This window comes from Jatropha curcas, chromosome 5 (assembly GCF_041381405.1).
Source record: "Jatropha curcas cultivar XTBG-Jc1 chromosome 5, XTBG_Jcur_1.0, whole genome shotgun sequence".
In the NCBI taxonomy this organism is placed as follows: domain Eukaryota; kingdom Viridiplantae; phylum Streptophyta; class Magnoliopsida; order Malpighiales; family Euphorbiaceae; genus Jatropha; species Jatropha curcas.
In genome coordinates, this window is record NC_143155.1 from 23,206,847 (window position 1) to 23,231,382 (window position 24,536).

Below are 24,536 nucleotides of genomic sequence, written 5' to 3' on the forward strand. Positions count from 1 at the left end.
TTAGCTCAGGATGCTTATAATTGCATCTAAAATGCTACGAAGCTTATGTCCTTACACAAGGACAGTAAACAATCTATTAACGGTCAGCAGGATGACTTTTAGCTATGTGCGGAAAGCCGATCAGTTATTTTCAGTTCAATGTGTAACTGTTTTGCAAAGATACATCCTGACTGGCTCTCACGACTTTTTGTTGTCCAAGCATCTAGGCAAACATACACTATCAGAATATAAACTGCATGAGAAGTTACAAAAATCCCAAATTAGTCTAAAATATTCTTCAGAAAGTATATCATTTGTAGAGAGCATTTTACAATCAGAGAAAAAAAAGAAAATTGTATTCGTCTGTTCAAATTATAATTAAATGAGCTTCTTTTTCTCGAAAAAGGTCTTCAAGTGCCATACTTGCAATCCTGCCACTGATAAACAAATAAGAAGAGAGAGTAAACTGAACCAACCCATTCTTGAGTTAGTAGCTCGGTTCAGCTCTTGCATTGCTTCTTCCCTGCACCAACACCAAACATTTTAAAATTGAGTTTGATGTTCAAAGCATAAACATCATCCTTTTCAAAGAAATTTCATTTATCAGTTTTCATGCTCTTTACCTTTCACGAAGATAATACATCTCCTCCTGAATGGAAGTAACAGTATCATACAGCTTCTTCAGCTCTAATTCCATTACCTGGCATTTTTTTAAAAAGAAAAAAAAAAAAACAATTGCATAAGAATCTTTTCATGTTTTGCTCATGAAATTTGAAAATATAAAACAAATTCAGAATTCCTGAGATCAAGTAAGAAACACAGAAGAAATGCATTAATAAAAAGCGTCGGTGCTCTATTGAATGCTAACTTGTTATTACTCCACATTGGAGAAGCAATCTATGACAAGTTTTGTGGGTTACATTAATCAAAAGTCAAAACCCCTAATATGGTAAGGTAGTAGGCAGTACCACTAAGACCTCATTCTAGTATGATTTCCATGAAGGTGCCATTCGAGTAGCAACCAAATCAGGACCCTTGTAAATTTCTCATCTCAGATAAAACGTCACCTCTTTCTGTTGCCAAACGCATACCATTTTAGATCCATTTTGTCAGCTTACAATCTCCAAAGCTATATATATAATCTAAGTCTTAAGTGGAGGTTTGATCAAATGAGGACAAATTAATAGGCCAAACCTTAGACTTTCCAGAATGTATGAAAAATGAATGTGTAGCATAGTTCAATGTGATAAACAGACTGAAACATCAATACAACAATTAAGTTGACTACGATGCAAGAAAGGGCCATAGTTTGACCAACAAAAAAAAAAAAAAAAAAAAGATCTGGTAATTAAAATGATGTAATGCATTAAGAGGGGTATGCCTTTTAGCCTCTGCCTAGATCTTTCCCTTTTTTTCCACAGAATACATTATACATCACTTAATTGAGAACCTAATATCTAGCTTCTTTCTGAGGCTTGAAAAACATCTTAATGTCTTTATTCGCCATCTTTTTGACAGATTAAATGGTTACTCTCTCACAGTATCACTCCTCAAATGCATTGTATAATAATAAGTATGATCTCGGTTAGCTCTGCTTTAACTGACCGCTAACAACCGAATCCCTCTACCGTTCCATTTTTCCATATACCATTTGTAGTTGGTAGTGCCCAATTTTTTAAGTTCTTCTGTTGCCCAATACTAATTAACCTATCATTTTCACATGAGAATTTAACTTAAATTTTCTTAGCAATACATAAATATCAGGATATATTTGAGGTGTACAAATCAATTGTCCATAGCTCATTGCTTCTCTAGAGTTCTTGTTCCATAAAGTTATCCAATTTCTCTGTGGTCTCTCATCCTCAACTCTAGTTGGGATATTGATTGCTACATCTTTGATAGTTACCTTACTTGTTTTGTCAAGTGCCTCTAAGACAGCACTCGTTATAATTGGACAACAACTCCCAGCAGAAAATCCAATTCTTATAAATGCATACTTGAATTTATCAATTACTCTGTTTGCTTAGGCGGTTAAGAGGACATCCACCAGATAATACTAAAATCTATGTCTGGTTGTGTATTTTTCTTTGGACTTCAAGCAATAGCAGGCCAATGGTCATATACTTCGAGACCACTGACCACCAAATATAAGAAAGGGCACAACCCTACAATGCATATTATCAGATTGGCCTAAGTTCTTCTTATTGACAATAATAAAATGAAAGCAAAAACATTCCTTAAACTAATAATCCAACTTGACAAAGAAGAAACCAATAGCTTCATCCCACCATGATCAAGTGCCTGGAGTTCCTAGATGTCAAATTTTCCAGTTTACCAATTAAACGTTTTCAATGTTCAATCCAACTAAAGTTTAATTCCAAAATTAACTTCCTTATCACTGTTTAACCAAAAAAAAAAATCATAAAGGGAAAAAAATTCACTCTATATGCTTCTGTTCATGATCCAACCGTTGACACCTTATAAAGTTAATCATAATTTTATCCAAGCAAAAAGATAAATAAAAATAAATCAAGACGGAAAAAAAAAAAAAAAAAAGAAGAAGAAGAATACGAAACTTACATCAATGGAACCTTTCTTGGCAACATTACTCCAATCTTTAGCAGCCACGCCAGTTTTCCAATCAAAATCTACAGTCAACGTAACTTCGGGCTTATGATCCGCCGCAAAGAAACATGCCATGTAATCTCCAGCCTCCGCCGCCGTAAATGCAAACTGCCCCGATTCCACATGGTCTGCGTAGTGATAACTATTTCCAGAACTCGATGTAACCTACACACCCAAATAAGAAGAAAAATCAATACTTTCTAAAATTTAAAAAATGGGTTGCTTCAATTTCTTCAGCTTCTATTGGTTACCCACCCTAACAGTAAGCTTGTGCGACTCAGGCAAAGGATGGCCATCATTAGGGTTAACGATGTTATACTTGCCAACAGTCATCGAATTGCTTTTGATATCCTCCGCTATGCATTTGGTCTGCGCCGATTGAAGCTCAAACCGAATAGATTCTGAACAAGCCGATAACCCCAAAACCGTTACTACTACAACAACAACACAAGCTTGTAATATACCCATTATCAATCTTTGTGAAAACAAAGAGACAGAAACGGAGTTTAGGGGTTTTGATTTTATTACAGAGAAACTGAATCGCGGAGTTCGCAAGGTAAGATGAGGTGGATGGTGACCAGGTGGTGGAATTTGATTGGATTAGACACGTGAATTTTTGAGGACTTAGGTACAGTATCTAGCTCTCATCTACCATTGTCAATTGTAATTGTACTTCTAGAGGTGAAAGTAAAATGTTGTTCGAATTTGACTTTTTAAGTTATTACCCGCTTCCTTCGAATGTTAAAGGTCCAACCTTGTGTCGATTATTTTCTTGGGCTTGTCATGTGCCCAAGCCCAATATTAAATGGCACTTGGTAATAATGAGTCAGTGGCAAAAATTTTTTAAAAAATTGAAATCTCATAATTTTGATTCTTATCTTAATTTTTACAATATTCCAAATATTAAAGATAATATTGGATACATTTAGTATAATTTTTTATAATTACATGTTTTTTTTTTCTGAATATTGAGAGAGAGGATTTGAACCTGGATTTATTACCGAATCATATATGCACTTACCATTAAACTATGTCTTTGTGTGCATTACATGTACCTAATATACATATTAATTTTTCATCAAGTAAATTACTCTCGAGTTATAAAAGGCAATTATAATATATTTTTAAAACATTGCAATTCTTTAGTTTTTTTTCTCAATTTCTAATAAAAAATACCTTCATTTTAATAAAAATTTATATTTTTAATAATTTAGTTTACAAATAAAACCATAAATTCAATTTAAACAAGACAATCGCTTTTATTATATACTCAGTATAGGCAAGTTAATCCCTTTGATATAATTGAACAAACAAAATTAGCATTGAGAATCGTGATGAGTTGATGGTATGATTGAAGTATAGGTCAATTGGGTTAATGTAAAGATCTATCACATGCATGTATTAAATGATGATTACTATACTTTTGATTGCAAACCATACTAAAATTAGTTGTTATTCTATATTATGTCATTTTTTAGGTACGAATGTATTATTTTAGCTTCGGGTCCTTTTTCAGGCATGGCACTAACTTGGACCGCCGTACCTTTTTTTCCAAAATTTTTTATTTTTTAATATATTGAAAAAAAAAATACATAGAGACAGTGAGAGAGGAGATATTCAAAAGTTAATTTATATGTAAAATGATTAAATTATCTTCTCAATTGATGTATTCTAAAGTATTATTCTTATGAAATTTCTCAATAGCACTAAACTTATTAAAAAGAAAGAAATCTATTAACTAGATTAAATTTTTAGAATTCAAATTAAAATACTAATTATTGACTGAATGACTATCTCTAATTATTTTTATAAATTCAATCTTTATCAGCAACCACCATTTCACAAGTTTCATGTGCCCATTCTAGCTAGGATTGGAAAAGGACTCGAATTTAATTTTTTTTTTTTTTTTCTAGTTGGGAAATGCATTATTGCTAAAATAAGCATGTATTTTGAAATAGAGAAATTTGTAATGGACATATAAAATCTTAAATTATAGTAGTATTATTTTAGAATCAAGTGATATTAAATAAGTGAATTTTAAAATGTCATTAATCAAATAAAGAGGGTGTTATGTCTTTATCTCATGTGTATTAAGTGTTCTCTTCCAAAAAAGAACAATAAAACAAATTTAATAATTAAAAAATAAATAAAATTTATCCAATTAATGGGTGAATATTGTTTTTTTTTTTTCCGATGGTATTTTTGAATTAACTTACATTTATTGACACTAAATTCTCTTACTAAACAATAATTAAAAAATGTAATATCCAATTAGGAATATTATTTCTAATATTTAAAAAAAAATTACAAAATCAATTTAAAATCTTATTCTTACCAAAATTAATATAGATGAAAGAAGGTGGTATTTTTCACAATGGATAAACACTGTGAAAAATGAAATAAATGAAGGTGGTCCAATAGGAGCCTTTTATTTGTGAGAAACATGAAGGCTTTGAAGCCATTCAATGGTTGTTGGAGACATTTGAGATTCATACCTTGGAATTCTTAAAGTTAAATGTGACATTCAAAAACAATAAATCAAACCAAAGTTTATTTGTTTTTTCCTTTTACCAAATGCTATTTTAACTTATGTTTCGCAATACCTTTTTAATTTCATGTAGTATTTTTAAAATTTAACTTATGTTTCGCAATATCACTGTAATCATCTAATATATACATGGTTGGGTATTTCATTCTTATGCTAGCTCTCGTATATGGTATGAGCTTTCATATAATATAGAAGCTCTACCTATACCTCATTTCAATCATGCTTAATAAATCTTTTCTTCATTTCAAAAAAAAAAAAAAAAAAAAAAAAAAAAGAAAATTTCAATCATTCTTCTAAAAAGAATAATTGCAATGATGTAAATCATTATTTCTCTTTCTGTTGAGACGACTAAAATTAATGTTTGAAAAAATATTTAGCAATATTGTTTAATTAATTTAAATTTGTTATAAATGTAAAATTCATGAAATTTATTTTAATCACTTGAAATTTAGTTTAATCCTTATTTCTCTTTTTATTGAAATTTATTATTATAAACAAATTGAAAATCTATATTATTATTATTATAATTTTACTAAATGTTATAAGTCATGTCAGATACAATTTTTGCATATTTATAATTACACTATGTAATATTTAAATTGTTAAAAAAATATTTAAGAAAATTAAAATTTTTTTCCTCGTATTGTACCCGGCAAAAGTTGTGCCGAAAATATTTTTTTTTACTATTATTATTATTATTATTATTATTTTATATAATATATAATCCTATCAAAAGTAGAAGTGTTGGGAAATAGTAATTCAAGTATGGATAAAATTATAGAAAAAAATCATAGGAACAATCGTAGCCGTTGGATTTTGTAGAAAATAGAAATTGCCGTCCAACTGTCCAAGTAAATCAGCCAAAATAACAACTCCCTTTCATATTTTCTAATATATCCCCAATAACTATAAAATTTATTCACTTTTAAAAAATCGCATCGACAGTTTGATTACTGATTAGATTAGCGAAAGAAAGTGATCGGAGAAAAGGAAAATTTTTTGCCGGAAAGGAACGAACAAAGAAAACCAAAAACAAACACATTAGCCTCTGTGTCTGTTTGGTGAGATTAATACTCCTTTTTTCTCCTCTTTTTCCTCCTTGAATTGGTGCTCTCTCTCTCTGTAAGTGAATTAAAAGGATAAAACACTTTTATTAGGATTCGAAGAAGATTGTTAAACTGTAAATTTCTACAATGCTGATGTTTTCTTTGAGTTTTTGATCCCTATACCGATGCGGAGATTTTTTTGGATGAATCGGTTATGATGAGGAGTGGAGGAGACAAATGGAGGTTAGATCTGATAGTGTACAAGTGAGGTGCGAGAAGGTAGGGTCGGGGACTCCTCCAGTGATCGCTAGAACTCGGTTGCAGGTCTGGTTTATTAGAGTTTGCTCTAGTATTTTGTTATGGACTGGCTTGGTTCAGCTTGTTGCCGTCGGGGAATTATGGCAACCGCGTTTTATTACCGATATAACCCATAAAATCACACAGATCACGCCGTTTCCTCTTCGCGTTCAAGTTTATGGACCACCGCTTCCTCCGCCACTTCCTCCAGCGAGTGAGTTTTTTTCTTAATTACTTTTGGATTGTTTGACATAAATATAAAAGCCACTTCAAATGCTTGTTTATGACGTAGCTTGGTATATTTAAATTTTGGAATTGTTATTGAGAGATTCCCAATCTTGGTTCATAAAAAATGGGCGTAGTTGGATTAACTTATGGAATTTTTTGTCAGCTCCTCCATGTGGTTTAGCTAAACTATTGCTTTTTTTAATTATTATTACTTGAGAGTGCTGAGTTCTACTCTTTGAACAGTGATTATGTGCACTATATGAACACAACAAATACATGTTTTGCATCTTAAAACTGACTCTGAATTATAAGTGACATGAATTTATCTTTTACCATTCTTGAGCATTCTGCACAATGTTGATTCAATATATAGATTTTTGCTTTTCAATAATTAAAAATCTATGGATTTTTGAGTTGACATAAACATCTTTTAAGAATTGAAAATATTCATTGTTAATGAGCAATCCTTGATTTGCTGGAACGAGTTTGAAACTATTTCATCTTAAATACTGGTAAGAAAAATTTCCCGTGCATTGAACCTTATGAAAGGCCTTTGTTCCTTTGATGGGCATATTATTTTCTATTTCCAACGATATTATTAGATTCTGTCTTTCTGCTTATGTAGATAAGATATTAAAGGTGGCAATTCTGCAGGAAACTATACAAGTAATGGGTATCTTTTGGTGTCCTGCAATGGTGGATTAAATCAAATGCGTGCTGCGGTTTGTACTTCTTCCCTTTGTTGTTTCATTAATCATTTCTCACCTTATTAACTCAGCTAGTTGGCAAATCAGATATGTGACATGGTGGCTGTTGCCCGGTTTTTGAATCTCACCTTGGTTGTTCCTGAACTTGACAAGACATCTTTTTGGGCTGACCCTAGGTATATTTGGTGTTCTTACCAAGCTATACTTTTTACCTTTAGTGGTTTCTGTAGTTTTTTTAACTCTTGGAGTTCTTTCTGCAGTAACTTTGAAGACATCTTTGATGTGAAACATTTCATCAACTCACTAAGAGATGAAATTCGAATTGTCAGAAGGCTGCCAAAAAGATTTAACAGGAAATATGGATACAAAGTATTTGAGATGCCACCAGTTAGTTGGTCAAATGAAAAATACTACTTAGAACAGGTGCGAATACTTACTGCTAAATACTAATTCAAGTTACCACCAAGTATCTAGACCATACATAGGTTTAGCAATTTCTGTAAAAATTGTGTTGATTGTAATATGGAGTTTAATTAGTGGATATGGCTAACAGTTCTACCTTTGAATGTAATGATATAACTTCTGTTTTTGTGGAAGGGAAAACTATCTTCAGAAACAAGGTTTTGATTTTGCTGACAAGAACTTCTACAAGATTTAACAGGATGACAAAAGGAACCTTTTGTTTCCAGAGTGGAATTAGAATCTTTAGACTTTGGTAGTCGATTAGGACAGCATTGTAGTTTTAATAAACTAGACAAAATGTTAGGGCAGCTTTTTTTTTTTCTTTTTTTTTTTTTTTTTTAAATTGCCAAAAATTTTGAGGCCACCCAGGCCACCCATAGCTCTTTGTAGTACCACCAACAGTTGTCTTTCCCAGTTTTGGGAAAAAAGAAGACAAAATGGAATCTCTTTCCTTTTTGCACAATCTAATACTTCAATTGTTGTTCCAATAGGTTGCCGTTGCAATAAATTTTGCTGTCTTGGAAACAAATAGTTAATTTCTGGTATTGATAAATTTAATAACGGTTGGTGCCCCTCCTCATTAATAATCCTCTCTTGTGAACAATGGATATGGAAATCAATGGTGCTTACTTGAAATCATTGACGAGCTTCCCTTTGAGTGGCTGTGGCTCTATTCTTTTTTTTTTTTTTTTCCTTTCCTTTTTCACTTTTTTGACAATTGGCTCCTTGTTTCCTTTGAGATTCAAAATATGGAATTGAATGTTTTCTGCCTTTACCCTGTGGACATTCTTCTTCTTCTTCTTCTTTTTTTCTTTTTGAAGAACAATGGATAAGAGTTCTTTTAACACGGCTCTGACCATATTTTCCTTTTGCTATGAATCCCAGTCATAGTTAGATGTACAGAAATCTTCTAGTAAATGAATAACTTATCTGGGTACATAAAGCATGAAAACTTTTAATGCTTCTTTCACATCACTACTTAAAATCATATGGGCATTATAGTGTCAAGGGGACTAATCAAAAAAAGTTAGAACATTGCAGGGCCAAAGGGCACAACCAGTCATCTTTGCTATTAGCAAAAAAGTTGCTATGGTCCATCTTCACTAGTGTTTGTCAGCAATTTTGTGAACTTTGAATTTTCTGAAGGAATGGAACCATTGATTTAACCAATTGGGAAATTTAGCTGTTAAATAAGTCATAACAGAGGAAAAACATGGTGCAGAAATCAGAGGAGGATAGTTACTATAATAATTAGAAATCAATGAGTGGTTCTCATTTCTATGAAAGTAATGAAGTTGGTTTGCTGAACTGAAATCTGTTCAACAAAATGTTTTCAGGATTTGAAGTGGACCAAAAAGGGGGAAAACCTTTTGGGTGAATGCGAGCTTAATTTCACCTCTTTCTTGCTTCAGTAAAAGTTATGATTAAATGTCTGTGATCCTGTGATGCAGATTTTGCCACTTTTCAGCAAGTCAAAGGTGTTGCACTTTAACAAAACTGACACACGCTTGGCAAACAATGGGATCCCGCTTGATCTTCAGAAACTCAGGTGTCGTGTAAATTTTCAGGCACTGAAATTCACTCCACAGATCGAAAGTTTGGGTTACAAATTGGTCCGCATTCTTCAAGAAAAAGGGTCTTTTGTGGCTTTGCATCTGAGGTACGAGATGGACATGTTGGCATTCTCAGGATGCACTGAAGGCTGCACAAATGAAGAAGCTGAGGAGCTCAAGCATTTAAGGTTTGTTATGTTGAAAAGTTGACATATTTGGTTAGGATATCTAGTTTAAGATCTGGCATATAATCTTTGTCTGTCTTATTGTGTGCATGCAGCAGTGAGCCTGTAGAAGTTCCCTTGATTCAATAGCTTCTAGGAAAAATTTGATAAAGAAAATTAATTGAGATTGATTGGTAAGAATGACCATATTTGAACAACTAAGTAGAGAAAAATTATCTGTTGTTTCAGTCTGCTCTATACTTAAGGTCAAAACCAGTCCAGTCTGCCATATTTAAAAAAGGATGTATTATATACATTTTCCTTTATTTCTCATTCAGATATGCATACCCTTGGTGGAGGGAGAAAGAGATAATTTCTAAAGAGAGGAGGTCACAAGGTTTGTGTCCTTTGACACCTGAGGAGACGGCACTAGTTTTGCAAGCACTGGGTTTTAACAAGGAAACGCAGATATATATTGCAGCTGGTGAGATATACGGCAGTGAACGGAGACTTACAGCTCTAAGGGCAGCATTTCCATGGATTGTGAGTTATTGACCATTCCACTTCTTGCCTCTGGTTTTCGCACTGTTTTATCTGCAATTTTTCAATCAGCAACTACAGTTAAATGTTTGTGGAACAGTTGGGCATGTCTAGAATTTCAGGAGATTCTGAAGCTTTTCTGATTGATTTGTGGGTGGGGGGAAAGCAGGGGAAAATGGGGAGCGAGGGGGAGGGGGGTCACGTGTCATGGATCATGGATGCTCTTTGATGGCTTTGCTTTTTGAATGACAAATAGTTGTATACATTTGGAATTATTATTCACCATAAATGTGACTGTTAATATATGTGGCCTCATTAGTTAGTTTGGTATCATCTATATTAGTTTGTTCTTATCTTGCTTTTTCAGATCTCAGTCTCGATGATTGTTTCAGGTAAGGAAGGAAATGCTGTTAGATCCAGTGGAGCTGCAGCTATTCCAGAATCATTCTTCTCAGATGGCTGCACTGGATTTCATGGTCTCAATAGCTAGTACTACTTTCATTCCCACTTACGATGGAAACATGGCCAAAGTTGTGGAAGGTCACCGCCGGTATGTTCATCCCATATTATTGTGGTTGACTTGTCATATTTTTACAGTTGATTTATCATGTCTTATTTCACGAGTTAAATTATACCATCCTATTTGAAAGCTGCGGAAGCACTTCTGACTAGATTTTGTGTAGATATCTTGGGTTTAAAAAGACAATCCTGCTAGATCGAAAAAGAATTGTCGAGTTAGTAGATTTGCATCAGAATGGGACACTTTCATGGAATGAGTTTGCAGCTGCTGTTCAAGCAACACATGAAAAAAGGAGGGGACAACCAACGCACCGTAGGGTCATAGCAGATAAACCGAAGGAAGAAGATTATTTTTATGCAAACCCTCAAGAGTGCCTTTGCGAGGGAACAAATTGCGATGATTTGCTAGGTCCTGGTAATTCGACTTCGTTACGGTGACTGCACAATTTCAAGAACAAATTAAGACAGTGCGCCACTTATTATTCAAAAGCTGTGGTGCACTGACCATGTGATTTCCAATGACAAAAACAGAAGTATACACACACCTTTAGAGCGTTATAAGGAATACAACAGCAGAAAAGAATACTGGAATGTCCATTTAGGCAGTCAAAAGTCATGTTCAATTTTTTTTGTTCATATATTTATTTGATTTATTCTACTAGTAACAGTTTGTTCACATTTAGAAAATACACATGTAGCAATCATATTTTTTAATTCATAGGTTATCTGATGAAATATTTTATATATTGCAGAACTAAGTGTGCACTGCCTCAAGTTCACATTTTGGTGAATCAGGATTGGAAGTAGGAAATTTTGATTATGTTCGGTAAATCATAATGGAATATGATGTAATATAATCAAATACATTTTCAGTATAACTGATACCCCGACATTTTTTATTATATTATGCTGAATTACAGAACTAAATGGCTACTGTCGTCTACCGATGCTACAATAACTGTTTGTAAGAACATATAGCCCAGTGCTTCAGCCTAAAAACTTGAATCTGAAGGTAGCAAAATACTATGATACAAAAATCTCTTACATGATTGGAGGTGTTATCGGAGATGTATTTAGTCTCTTCCAACGAATCCAGAATTGGCTGTTCCTTGAAGCAAATTATCTTTAATAGCTTGTTTGATATTTGATGCAGCTCCCTATTTGGACTCCCAGAAGATAATATCACCTTGTTCCCCAACTAAACCAAGTTCTTTAAGCCTTCTTTCTTGGTAATATTCTAGCACATCCAATTCAGACTCCCTCTGCTTGAAGATCTCATCAATTTGATGCAGCACCTTCTTTTCCCCTGCTCTTATTCCCACTGCAATCTTAAGCCTTGGGTTAAGTTCTGCTTCCTCTTCTAACTTCTCATCCTGCGATTCATATTTGTGTTTAGTGCATAAACATAAAACTGTTAACTTAAACAGGTGTTGGCGACCATTAGTTTTAAGCGAGACATTTCAAGCTGCACTACCTTTTGATTGTGCAGATAAGAGATTATGGTAAACACAAGCTTAATTTGATAACCTTATTTAGGTAGTATGAGACCAACACAAAAACATGAACTGTCTAAACTGAAATCAGACACATCACAAGTAATGTGGATTAACAAATGATCTGAGGATATATTATTGATAGTAATGTGGATGATCAGTTTACCTCTTCAATCGTAGTATGATATCCAGAAAGAGCAGATTTACAAGCATCTCGGACCACTCGGCATATGAGCTCCTCATTGGCACGACTTACTGGCAATTCAAGGTGGCCCCAGATGGTGTTTCTGAAAAGAGATTCCAAGAGGAAAGCATCGGTACCCCCTAGTGCTACCAGTCGCAGATATGGAAGCATTGCTGGTGGAAGAGGATTGCCCATAACAATGTCAAAATCTGCAGTCTGACCCAGACCATTTGTTTCAGCAACGTCCAGCTTGTCATCAAAAAATGGGTCTGACTCGGATATTTGAAGTGTCAAAGTGTAAGTATTGCGGACAGAGTTTGTTTCTATGAAGCCATGGTCCAGAGCTAACTCGGCATTGGTCTTGTTTAAATCATATTGGATCAGGACCTGTTTTGAACCGCTGTCCAACTCAGTCATAATGATTTGTGCCATATTAACAGGATAATAGGCTATCAAGTAAGGAAAAGGCAAACTTGTTTTAGCACATGGCATCCAATCATCTATCAGAAGATTTGGGACCTCCTCAACATAGACAAAAAATGATAAATCAATATTTTGGAAGCAGCATTGTATTACTTAAGAATAAAAGACTTCACCTGCTCACCAGCCTTGACTGAAATGGGTGACCGCAAAGAAAATCGAAGATCTCCGGAGAAAAGGCCTCCTCCTTTAATTTCATATGCATAATCTTCTGTTGTTATATCAGGGCTGTGGTTGATCTGATCCAAAAACAAAGTGTTGCTGAAAATTATATTTTGGAGGGATAGACAGTCATGAAAAATTCACAATAACAATACTGAAATCGGATTTGCTATCTTAAATGGTGAATCTGGTCTATGCATATGGGCTAACCATTTATGTCATTTTACTGCTATGCTATATTGTTTGGAAAATTTTTTTTCGGACAATTATCTTCTCTGCAAGCTAATATGCTACATATTTGCACTTCCTTATTTTTCATGTTTTACTTTAACATAAATCACATACTTGTAATATGCCATGTATTAGCAGTGAGATGTCAAATAAATGATTTATTTCAATCTATCAATCTCTAAAATAAGTTTCAAGCTCAAGAAATTGCTGAGGAACAGCCACAATGATCTTCTATAAATAGAGTGCAGAAAGAAAATTTTAGGCTGTCCAGAAGATCACTTCCTTATATATTATCAAGCAAAACGAAACAATGTCTCTTGAATATGCTTTAGAAAGGTGTACGTCAACTTGCTGCTAACAATTGACCTAAAGAAAGAAATGAAAGTCCTTACCAAGTCAGCAAGGGGAATCAAAACAAGATTTTGCCCACGAAGACGAGCAAATGCCCTTGATCTAAGAATCCCAAATGCCCAAAAGAAGTCATCCAATGTTATAGGGGAAGGAAAGAGCTCCTTGTGAGGGATGAGGATATCTTCTTCCACTTTTAGAAACTCCCGCTGCAAATATTCTTTTACACCAGATGTTGTACGAAACAGTTGGGATCCTACATGAATTCAAGGAAATTAAACATTATATTTATGACAAGAAAAAGGGCAATCCAAATTACATTTGCAGCATAGGAAAATCATTGAAGATCTTTGTCAAGCATACAAAATGCCATAGTAACTCTGACAATGACATTATAAATTCCACAAGAGGATACTCTAAATGCAACAAATTCGCAAAATATGAGTCTGATTTTGAATAGAGCGTTGCATAATAATGTTTTATCATAAATATATATTCTTGATTCTATATAAGAACTCAAGAGATTATCTAAACAAAAGTAAGCAAATTGTCACATGTTCTTCATATCGTAAACAACGACGCTATTTTCTTTAAACATTTATACATATATCAATATGAAGCTAATCAAAGAAAAATAAAAACTGTTGGCGCCAGCCCATTAACACATAACTTTTCCAATCTTGATCTCCAAACACTAAATTCTTATCACATAAAGATTCATATATATAATGCCAGCTTAAACACAAAAGGAAAGCTCAAAAGAACATCTATATGTCACAGAGAGACCGGACTAACCTTGAAGCTCAGCAAGCTCCTCTTCTAACCTGCACTGGAATCACCAAACCAACATTTTATAACCCCAAAAATCACAACACACACACACACACACACACATATAGTGGAATTACCAAAAACAAGCAAAACCCACCAATATATAGTGGAATTAGTACTCTCAGGAAGAATATCCAAATAAGGTCGCCATGTGGAATCTTCCTTCAATTTCTCTCTGATCAAGAAAAGAGCAACAGATATCCAAGGTTTCAATCCACTGCACACACTTCCAATATCAGAAGCTGCAACAGCATCTGGGTTTATCCAGAGTTTCTTGGGGATCTCCAAAACGACCTCGTTTTTAGAAATGTCTCTCTCTGCTATTAGTCCCAGGCCTTCAGGAACGATCCCAGGCTTAGCCGGAGACTTAGCCGATACAGCGCCTTGGTCGCTAAGCCATTGCCAGAAGGTTTGCAGTGCTATTGATGGTGGTGATACTATTGATTGTTGAACAGAATAGGTTATCAAAAAGGGTCTTTTCAAGTGGAGAAGAGGTGGGCTTTTCGTAAAAAGAGAAATGGGTTTTAAAGGAGAAAGGAAAACAGAGGACGATAGAGTTAAATGTGTAGCCATGTCTGCAAGTGCTGTTGATAGTGGAGTTAGTTAATGAGATAACAGAAACAGAAAGTTTGTTCGATGATTTATAGCATTGAGGTTGGGGATAAAAGGATGGATATTTTGCTGGAATTAATTACAAAATAATCCTCAATATTTTTCTTAATATATATTTTTAATCTCTATGTTTTTTAAATTAACAATTTTATCCATATCTTTATCATCATATTCATTACCATCAAGAGAAAATTTTGGCTGGAATTTTAGAAATTAGAAAGTATTTTAAATTTTAATAATTTTGAAAATAAAGTATAATGTAATTTTAAAGAAAATGTCAAAAATTGTATAATGAACATTTTATATTTTATGATTAAAAATTAAAGCTTTGGGTCGTTATTTACTAACAAACCTCAAGTAAGAAATTGCTGATTTTGAAATAGTAACATCAACTATATTAAAAGAGACATTTACTAATTAGTCCTATACACTCGATCTTCTAATTATATATTTTCCAATTATTTTTGAAAATTATACCATAAAGAAGCATATCAAGTCATAGCTTAATAATAAGTGTATATACAGTTTGACAATAAATTCATATCAAATTCCTTACCCAATGCTCAAAAAAAAAAAAATACTATAAAGAGAGCAAAGATATATTTATTTATATTTACACTATAAATATAGTAATAGATATCAAGATATAAATTTTAGTAAAAATAATAATTACTAAGGATTTCATAGGTGATTTAAATTTATATTTGAGTTCAAATACTTCTCATTCTATATAAAAATGAAAAAACCAACTAGGCTAACTTAATTGACAAAGAAATAGAGAAAAAAATTAAGTTGACATAATTTTAAAATTATGCAAAACAATTTTTTTTGAAATGTGCAAAATAATTTTTTATTTGGTTTAATGAATCTTTGCTTAAGTATAAAATATAAGTGCAAATAATAAAAATTACTCCTTTGTTTGAAAATGTAAGTCGTTTTTGAGTAGTTATAAATAGGGGTGGCCATATTACGGTTCCGGGAACCGGAACCGTCGGTTCGAACCGGTCCGAAATCGGAACCGGTGAGAACCGGAATCGGCCCGAATCGAAATAGGAACCAGAGATTTTCGGTTCGATTTCAATTCTAGATTTCTGGAATCGGAACCGGTGGTTCCAGAGAACCGGTCGGAACCGGACTGGAACCGCCGGTTCCCCGTTCGGTTAGAACGCCGGTTCGAACCGGCGGTTCTAGCCATTATAAATTGTCAGGTTTTTTTTTTTTTTAAATTTTGTTGTGAAATCTCTTAATAATTATGTTCAAATCTTTAAAAAAATAAATTTAATTGAAGTATTTTTAAATTTTTTAGGTGTATCTTTTAATTTTTTATGTTCAAATATATATATTTTTTAAAACCGGTCTTCAAAATTTAAAATTTAAAATTATGCGATTCGCCGGAAAATCGATCGGAACCGTCGGTTTGGTCACCGTACCGGAACCGGAACTTTTCAGTTCGGTTCCGATTCTAGTTTTTTTGGAACCAGAACCACCGGTTCCGGAACTGTGGCCACCCCTAGTTATAAATATATGTTGTTTTGAGAAAGTGATTCCAAACAGTCTTAACTAATGGGGAAGAAAGTTATTTTTATGTGATAAAAAATATGCAATAAAGATTAAACAAGGAAAAAATAATAATAAAATAGAGTGCACAAACTATAAGTTGGGCCTATCTTTTTAGCCCAACATTTCTAGGCCTATATGTGAAGACTAAGACTCAACTTATGATTGCTTCTTTTCAATGTCTATGATTAATTTAATTCTTCATTTAAGTATGATTATTGGGATTTCATTTGAATCTTTAATCTCTAGCACTAAAAAAACTGACTTTTGTGTAATTAGCCTAATGGCGGACCTATTATGTCAATTAGGGCTTGAATCATTGAAGAATAAAATAATGAAAAAACAAATCTATGCAATTGAAATGGATCTGTTAAATAAAATTAGCTGTTTTGATAGCTATTAATTGTTTTAATAGTTTTTTATGAAATGCTAAAAGCTAAACATTACATGAGTTAATTTTTCACATAACGCTACTTTAACTTCTAAAAGTAGTTCAAATGATATGTTACGGAACAACTTTTTAAATAGCGTTTAGCGTTATGGTCAAAATGCTAAAAGCTACTTAAATAACCGTTGCCGAATACGATCTATATAAGCAATCGGCTATTTGGATAATATGGGTAAGAAGCATTTCAAAGTTAATTGAGATTTCTCTTGATTTATTTCATATCTTTTATTAAATAAAAAAAGAAGATAAATTTAATTTATATATTATATTATTTTCAATTAATTCAACAGTGAACTTACTTAGACCAACTAATACTAAAAAGTTAATATTAACAAATTAGTTAGATAGCTTGCCACCCTTATATACCCTTTGTGAATTTAATATTTAATCGATTTGGGATTTTTAACGGATACATATCACTTATTTATTTGTTTTGTAATCCAAAATAATTATTTCCTTTTTACTAAATAATATATACATGAAGGGTAAAAATGAAACTAAATTATAATCATCTATGATTATCATCCACAACTATATAAACAATTATTCTAAATATTTCACTTTGGATGTTTTTCTCCCATGTTCATATCTTGTATTTTTTTTTTTTTTTTGAACCTTTCTTATTCTCTCATTTTCACTTCTTTGAAGTTTCAACATACTTTTATAACATTTGGTTGAGAATACTTGATTGGGAAACTTCAAATTTTCAGAAAGTATGAAGACCTAACTTGTTTAATTGTCATAATTGTTAACTTCTCAGAAAGTTGATGAATTTGCTTTTTTTTTTTTTCCTTCATTCAGGAAATAAATTCCAAGCCTAACTCAATTAAATTGGGGCATGTCTCACTTTACGCGTTCAATGCTCAGCTTCACATTATCGTTATGTTTCACCAACTCAACCATATTAATTAAATTAAATTTTATTATTTCCTCCATCTCATTTTATTTGCTTCTTATTTTTTTTTAGAAGTCTCAAAATATTTGTAAAATTTCTAAATTTAAACATGTAAATAATTATTTTTCTCATAATAACCTTTTGAATTAAAGGTTTTTAGTATCTTAACGAGTTATTAAGAGTAAAGAAGGGTAAAATAATTTTTATTGACTAAATTTTTAATATGCGTATTTTATCAAACCATGTAAATAAAATTTTAATTAATTTAGTGTATATGTATTAAATTACAGTAAAACTAATAAGAAGTATACACTTTCTCTGACACAAAATTGTATTAAATGTAAATGCCTCACTTGAAAATTAAAATTATTAATAAGAATATTATTTAAAGATTTTCCTATCTCATAAGCACATTTCTTTGTCGTTTCTCTTTTCATATTTGTAGTTTTGTGCATGTTTTTTCCATTTAGATTCTTCCCTCACACACACAGGTTCAGATGTATTCAAATAAGTGTATGATAGACTCAGTCTCTCCACTTTTGGCAGCCTTTCATTTCTCCACCCACAGCTTTTCACAATAATTTTATTCAGCACTTGTATTGTTTTCACTGATATGTTTTTTTCTTTTTTTTTTTTTTTAGTAGTAAAATAGGGAGCTCAAATTTAAAAGCATATGACCAATTCTAGAGAATTTGTAATCATCAATTTACATATACAAGGGTAGGCGAAATCAAAAAATTTTCAATCTATCTTTATTATTATACATGAGCATTTCCATTAATTATTTTCAACTACTTGTTGGTTATTGTATGATAAGGGTGTAAATAAGTTGAGTCGAGTTTCACCGAATTTAATTTTCACTTATAATCCATATATTAAGCACGAACTTAGACAATGTTCAATTTATTTATAGAATAAACGAGTTTGATTTAAGATTAATTTATAATAAAAAATAAAAAATATCTATATAGTGACTCATTTGAAGACTTGAATTCAAGTTTATTTACAGGTTTATTAATTTACTATTATCGAGTTGGCTCGCGAGCCTTACTATTAAGTTGACTTGTAAACTAATTTATTTCAAAGCTCAAACTCGATTCAAATTTTTATGAAAGATTAAAGTGTATAAATCTATTCAAATAATATGAAGCAGAAAAATAGAGTCATGGACCCGATTTACACAAGTTTTTTTCCAAAATTTTGAATCTTGGTAGCAGTGGGAAAACACCGAATAGTATAAGACAATTTGGAAGCGTCAAGTTTTCAACCAACGGTTTGATTTTTAAGGTAAAACTTCATAAATTATCAAGAAAGATTAAATTTAGCGCGCGCACACACACATATATATATATATACACAAGCTTTATGTTTGTGGTCATAATTGACTGCTTCAAGCCTTCCACGCCATAGCCAACCTTTATGTTTGTGGTCATAATTGACTGCTTCAAGCCTTCCACGCCATAGCCAACCTTTATGTTTGTGGTCATAATTGACTGCTTCAAGCCTTCCACGCCATAGCCAACCTAAAGTCATCTTGTCCCTGTCCACGTGTTTGCTGTTTCCTTCCATTCTGAATTTTATTTTTTCTTTTTGTAAAAAATGGAAAAACCATAATGGATTTGAGTGTATAAATATATAGCCAAGCTGAGAGAGCCTGGCATCAAATGTTACTTTCAATATTATTGCAATTTTCTTGCTTAAACTCTTTCTTTCTATAATAATACCCACGCATCATCAGTTTTTCTCTACTTTCTTTTTCTTACCTCAAAAATGAAGTTTGGAAAAGAATTCAAAGCACAAATGGTTCCAGAATGGCAAGAAGCATACATGGATTATGATTTTCTGAAAACCCTTTTAAAAGAGATTCAAAGATTCCAGTTAAGAAACAGGCCACCAGCAACCCCAGGCCGCGGTGGCCTGAAGCGAAAGCTAACGTTATATAGAGCTTTCAGTGGATTAACGCAGAGAAACAACATTAGCGCTGAAACAAACTCTAATGATGATAGTGACATTGAAAGTCAATCCATTTTGGTTAATTCTGTTAACCAAAATGGCTCTCAAAGCTATCAGACTACTTTTCTTATGTCTGCAGAAGAAGGAGGTGAATATGAGCTTGTTTATTTTAGAAGACTTGATGATGAGTTCAATAAAGTGAATAAGTTTTGTAAGGCTAAAGTTGAAGAAGTGATGAAAGAAGCTGACATGTTGAATAAGCAAATGGATGCTTTGATTGCTTTCAGAATCAAAGTGGAGAATCCTACTGGTTGGTTTGATAGGTCTGCTGATATGACACGTCTTGCTTCTGATGTTGCTGCTTCTGCTGCTGCTTTGGCTGCTTCTACTCCTTCAGGAGCTAGAGCAACCAGTAAGTTAGATCCCATCTTTTATTTATTAAAATCTGTTTAGTATTAAGGTTGAATCTGCTTATTATTTCTTGATTGTAACACGTAAATTTCACCTTAAAGCCATAAGATAAATATATATTAGAGTTTAGTTAACTGGATTGCTTATTGGTTTGCAGGAAGAGTGCCTACGTTGGATGTGATCGATGAAGGATCAAGCCTGCCCGAGGCTCCAGATAGTAGTAACAGTGAGGACGAGATTAATGGAGATGGTGACAATATTAGCCAAAACATACAAGCAGTAAAGAAATCAAAAAACATCAGAGGGTCGAGACCAGCTCCATTGGAGATACTAAACAAGGTGAAAATTAACAATACACTGGAAACACCTCGCTCCACCATTAAAAGTGTCCTGCAAGTTCCTCAGAAGACAGAATTGAAATTCACAAGGGAAAATCTTAGAAAAGTTGAGGATCAACTGAAGCGTGCTTTTGTCGAATTTTACCAAAAGCTTCGTCTTCTTAAGAGTTTCAGCTTCTTGAACACATTAGCATGTTCCAAAATCATGAAGAAGTATGATAAGGTATATATATTATTTCCGTTCTAGCTAATTTCGGATTCTTGTGTTCTATATATATATATATATATATATATATATATATATATTAATTGGAAATTTCGACATCCCACCAGATTACTTCAAGAAATGCATCAAAAGCTTACATGAAAATGGTAGATAACTCCTACCTCGGCAGTTCTGATGAAGTGAGTGTTCTTTCTTTTTCTTTTTTTCTAATATCTATCTATTATGCTAAATCATAATATGATTTCTTGTAAATTAATACATAGGTAACGAAACTCATGGAAAGAGTTGAGTCTACATTCATCAAGCATTTTTCAAAATCGAATCGGAGTAAAGGCATGAGCATCTTAAGACCAAAAGCAAAAAGAGATAGACACAGAACAACATTTTCAATGGGTAAAATTTTTCACAGAAATTCCTAATCTTGCAAAGAACTGTTTTATTCCTTAATTAATTACTCATTTGGAAAATTTTCAGGTTTCTTTTCTGGCTGCACAGTTGCTCTCATCATAGCCCTTGTTTTGATTATTCGTGCCCGAAAAATCATGGATAATCCAGGGAGAGAAGCATACATGAAAACCATGTTTCCACTATACAGGTAACTGATATATATTAATTATCAAAATATTGCTTTCTTGCAATGCCATTAATAGAGCATCAAGTTTGATAATTAAGTAATTGTTTATAATCTCTTGCAGCTTATTTGGATTCATTGTCTTGCACATGGTAATGTATGCTGTAAATATATACTTCTGGAGGCGATACAGAGTGAATTATTCTTTCATATTTGGATTCAAACAAGGAACAGAATTAGGTTACAGACAAGTTCTACTCGTGGGTTTTGGCATTGCAGTACTAGCACTCATCTGTGTCCTTTCAAATCTTGACATGGAAATGGACCCTAAAACAAAAGATTACAAAAAATTCACTGAACTACTCCCTCTTAACCTGGTTATAGTAAGTTTCTTCAACCAATTAACTTTATTCATCTTCTCCATTTGCAAATTTTCTGTGCCAAAACTAAATTTTCATTTTTCTTGTTTTTGCAGCTTCTACTTGTCTTATTGTTCTTGCCATTCAATGTCCTGTACCGCTCAAATCGCTTCTTTTTTCTCACATGTCTCTTTCACTGCATTGCTGCTCCTCTCTACAAGGTCACTCTCCCTGATTTCTTCTTGGCAGATCAACTAACCAGCCAGGTTAGTTAACTAATAAAGACACATATTATTTTTCAATTTGAATAAGAAACCAAAATTTTTTACTTTCTCGCAATTATAAAAAACGATAAATTAAAATCAATATGATTGCTTGTACAGGTACAAGCAATTAGAAGTCTGGAGTTCTACATCTGCTACTACGGTTGGGGAGACTATAAACAAAGAGAAAATACGTGCAAAACAAGTGGTGTATACAACACCTTTTACTTCATTGTTGCTGTTATTCCTTACTGGGCTCGTCTTCTTCAGTGCCTCCGTAGGCTATTCGAAGAGAAAGATCCAATGCAAGGATATAATGGAATAAAGTATTTCGTGACAATAGTAGCTGTTTGCTTGAGAACAGCTTACAGTCTTAATAAAGGGATTAGTTGGAAAGTAATAGCATGGGTTTTTTCAGCAATAGCAGCCATTGTTAGTACTTACTGGGATCTTGTTATTGACTGGGGACTTCTTCAAAGAAAATCCAAGAACCGTTGGCTTAGAGACAAGCTCCTTCTTCCTCACAAAACTGTGTACTTCACAGCCATGGTTAGTGTCAAGCATTGTATCAAGAAACAATAATCATTATATCAAGAAACAATAATCTTTATATTTCGATATAATTTGCAGGTGGTGAATGTTCTGCTGAGATTTGCATGGTTGCAAACTGTTCTGAATTTCTCATTCCCTAATTTGCATAGAGAAACTTCAATCGCCATTGTTGCTAGTCTTGAGATCATTCGTCGAGGCATATGGAATTTCTTCAGGTAAAATTGATTAATTACATGTGAAAGTTAATTAATTTGAAAATTTCTACGTAATGTCTAACTTAATTAATTAATTTCACGTGGTTGGAATAGGTTGGAGAATGAGCATTTGAATAATGTAGGGAAATATCGGGCATTCAAATCAGTACCACTACCTTTCAACTATGACGAGGATGAAGATAAAGATGAATAAGCTTTTTTAGCAAAGATTTTTGACTAAAATGGAGAAAATATATAACAAGAAAGACCAAGAAATTTTACAAAGCAAGTCATCTTTAGGAAGTTTAAGGGAAACAATTAATTACCTTTTGGCGATATAATTAATTGTATAAATTATTTACGTTCATTGAACCTGTTAATTAATTAATTTTTGTAAATGATTTTTTTTTTTTTTGAGCAAGTAGCTTGCGGATTTAGAAATCTAATTACATCATCCATGCATATTGTTTTTTTTAGCAATATCAACTTTGCTTTCTTTGATTAAAATAAATTATATATGTTTTGGTTGTGATTAGTCAATCAAGTAGTTTTAATTAACAATTGATTTGTGGTCCGATTAATTTAAATCAAGTTGCAAGGCCCTGTCAGTTCAGAATGGATAAATTAATTTAAGTACAGGATTGAATTAACTAATTATCTAATATTTTTTTAAATTGCAAATCATATGATTTTTTTATTTCTCTTCTACACATATTTCTTCCCTTGGATGGTCCGAGTGGCCGCCGTGACTCCAAATTTCTTTTTTTATTTTTCTCTAATTTTTTTTAATTTTTACCTTGAATAGAATTATGTTTTTTTATTTCCTCTAAATTTTGATGTTGTTGTGGGGAGAGGAGGGGATGGGATGGGAGTGGATCGTATCAGTACTATGTTGATAGAGTAATTTTTTTTTTTTTTTTTGAAAATTAGCAGCATAAATAACCTTTTTGAATGAAGAACTAAATAAATAATAGGAAAAAAAAATGATTTTATCCTTATGTTTTAGGATAATTAACTAATTTGTCGTTGTATTTAAAAAATTACAGTATTTGATTCTTGTAGTTTGCCTTCTTAAAAATTAGAGCCGTCAATAATCCAAATTATATGGATAAAATAATGTAATTTTTAAAATACAAGGGTCAAGTAATTAATTATATTAAAATATATGGAAAAAAAATATAATTTTTTCCCTTTTAATTTCATATATAGGGTCATCCTGTAATTTCACTAGCATTTAATGACTTAAATATCAAATAATGAACGAGAAAATAATTTTAATTTATTTAATGAGTCTAAACTAAGGGATATAAATTAATGTAACTTTTAAAATACAAGAATAAACTAGTTAATTATGTTAAAACATAAGAACAAAAATGTAATTTTCCCTAAATAATAAACGGTGCAAATCCTCAAAGTACTGAGAAACTATTTTTCCAAGTAGGATGAAATAGTAATTTCAATCAAATTTCAAGGACTTAAGAACAATTTATCCATATTAAATTAGTACAAGATGTACTTGCTCTAAGAACAATAAAAATAATTCTAAATGGAAAAAGTATTCCATAATAAATAGTTAATTCAATGCAAATTTATATATAAAATAATTATAATGTCAAGTTAAGCCAATTAAATGCTCTTATGACTTAGAATTCGAAGACAAGCTAAGAGGTGTACTCATACATTAGCTACAGAGGCATGTCCTTGTGCAAGTTCTCAAACCTGCAATGTAATACCAAGTTTTATTGAAGAATTTGTATTAG

General features: G+C 32.3%; 4 protein-coding genes across 6 annotated transcripts; 2 read left to right on the forward strand and 2 right to left on the reverse strand.

Moving 5' to 3' along the window:
• Positions 1 to 244: 244 nt before the first annotated feature.
• Positions 245 to 3,177, reverse strand: LOC105630483 (transmembrane emp24 domain-containing protein p24delta9). The gene is made up of 4 exons (XM_012212308.3): positions 2,860 to 3,177; positions 2,560 to 2,769; positions 603 to 679; positions 245 to 502 (listed from the first exon to the last, which is right to left on the reverse strand). Exons 1-4 carry the CDS (start codon positions 3,070 to 3,072, stop codon positions 358 to 360), a joined length of 645 nt encoding a protein of 214 aa, XP_012067698.1. The 5' UTR covers positions 3,073 to 3,177; the 3' UTR covers positions 245 to 357.
• Positions 3,178 to 6,063: 2,886 nt separating this feature from the next.
• LOC105630480 (O-fucosyltransferase family protein) lies at positions 6,064 to 11,595 on the forward strand. Of its 3 annotated transcripts, none has more exons than XM_089722120.1 (8): positions 6,064 to 6,709; positions 7,378 to 7,445; positions 7,518 to 7,606; positions 7,691 to 7,853; positions 9,344 to 9,633; positions 9,948 to 10,152; positions 10,542 to 10,699; positions 11,421 to 11,595. In XM_089722120.1, the coding sequence occupies exons 1-8, from the start codon at positions 6,436 to 6,438 to the stop codon at positions 11,473 to 11,475; spliced, it is 1,302 nt and encodes a 433-aa protein (XP_089578246.1). In that variant the 5' UTR covers positions 6,064 to 6,435; the 3' UTR covers positions 11,476 to 11,595. The 3 variants fall into 3 exon arrangements, with proteins under 3 accessions (XP_089578246.1, XP_012067693.1, XP_012067694.1); XM_012212304.4 differs by lacking the exon at positions 11,421 to 11,595 and adding an exon at positions 10,833 to 11,412 and having other exon boundaries at positions 6,066 to 6,709; XM_012212303.4 differs by lacking the exon at positions 11,421 to 11,595 and adding an exon at positions 10,833 to 11,412 and having other exon boundaries at positions 6,065 to 6,709; positions 7,518 to 7,853.
• On the reverse strand, positions 11,535 to 15,019 carry LSMT-L (Rubisco methyltransferase family protein). Its single transcript, XM_012212306.4, has 6 exons — positions 14,495 to 15,019; positions 14,362 to 14,390; positions 13,611 to 13,822; positions 12,942 to 13,064; positions 12,328 to 12,732; positions 11,535 to 12,041 (listed from the first exon to the last, which is right to left on the reverse strand). The coding sequence occupies exons 1-6, from the start codon at positions 14,968 to 14,970 to the stop codon at positions 11,826 to 11,828; spliced, it is 1,461 nt and encodes a 486-aa protein (XP_012067696.1). The 5' UTR covers positions 14,971 to 15,019; the 3' UTR covers positions 11,535 to 11,825.
• A 4,489-nt stretch (positions 15,020 to 19,508) lies between these two features.
• LOC105630479 (EXS (ERD1/XPR1/SYG1) family protein) lies at positions 19,509 to 23,174 on the forward strand. The gene is made up of 10 exons (XM_012212302.4): positions 19,509 to 20,274; positions 20,431 to 20,834; positions 20,945 to 21,016; positions 21,101 to 21,230; positions 21,312 to 21,432; positions 21,533 to 21,791; positions 21,884 to 22,033; positions 22,151 to 22,579; positions 22,661 to 22,797; positions 22,891 to 23,174. The coding sequence occupies exons 1-10, from the start codon at positions 19,680 to 19,682 to the stop codon at positions 22,988 to 22,990; spliced, it is 2,397 nt and encodes a 798-aa protein (XP_012067692.1). The 5' UTR covers positions 19,509 to 19,679; the 3' UTR covers positions 22,991 to 23,174.
• The last annotated feature ends 1,362 nt before the right edge of the window (positions 23,175 to 24,536 follow it).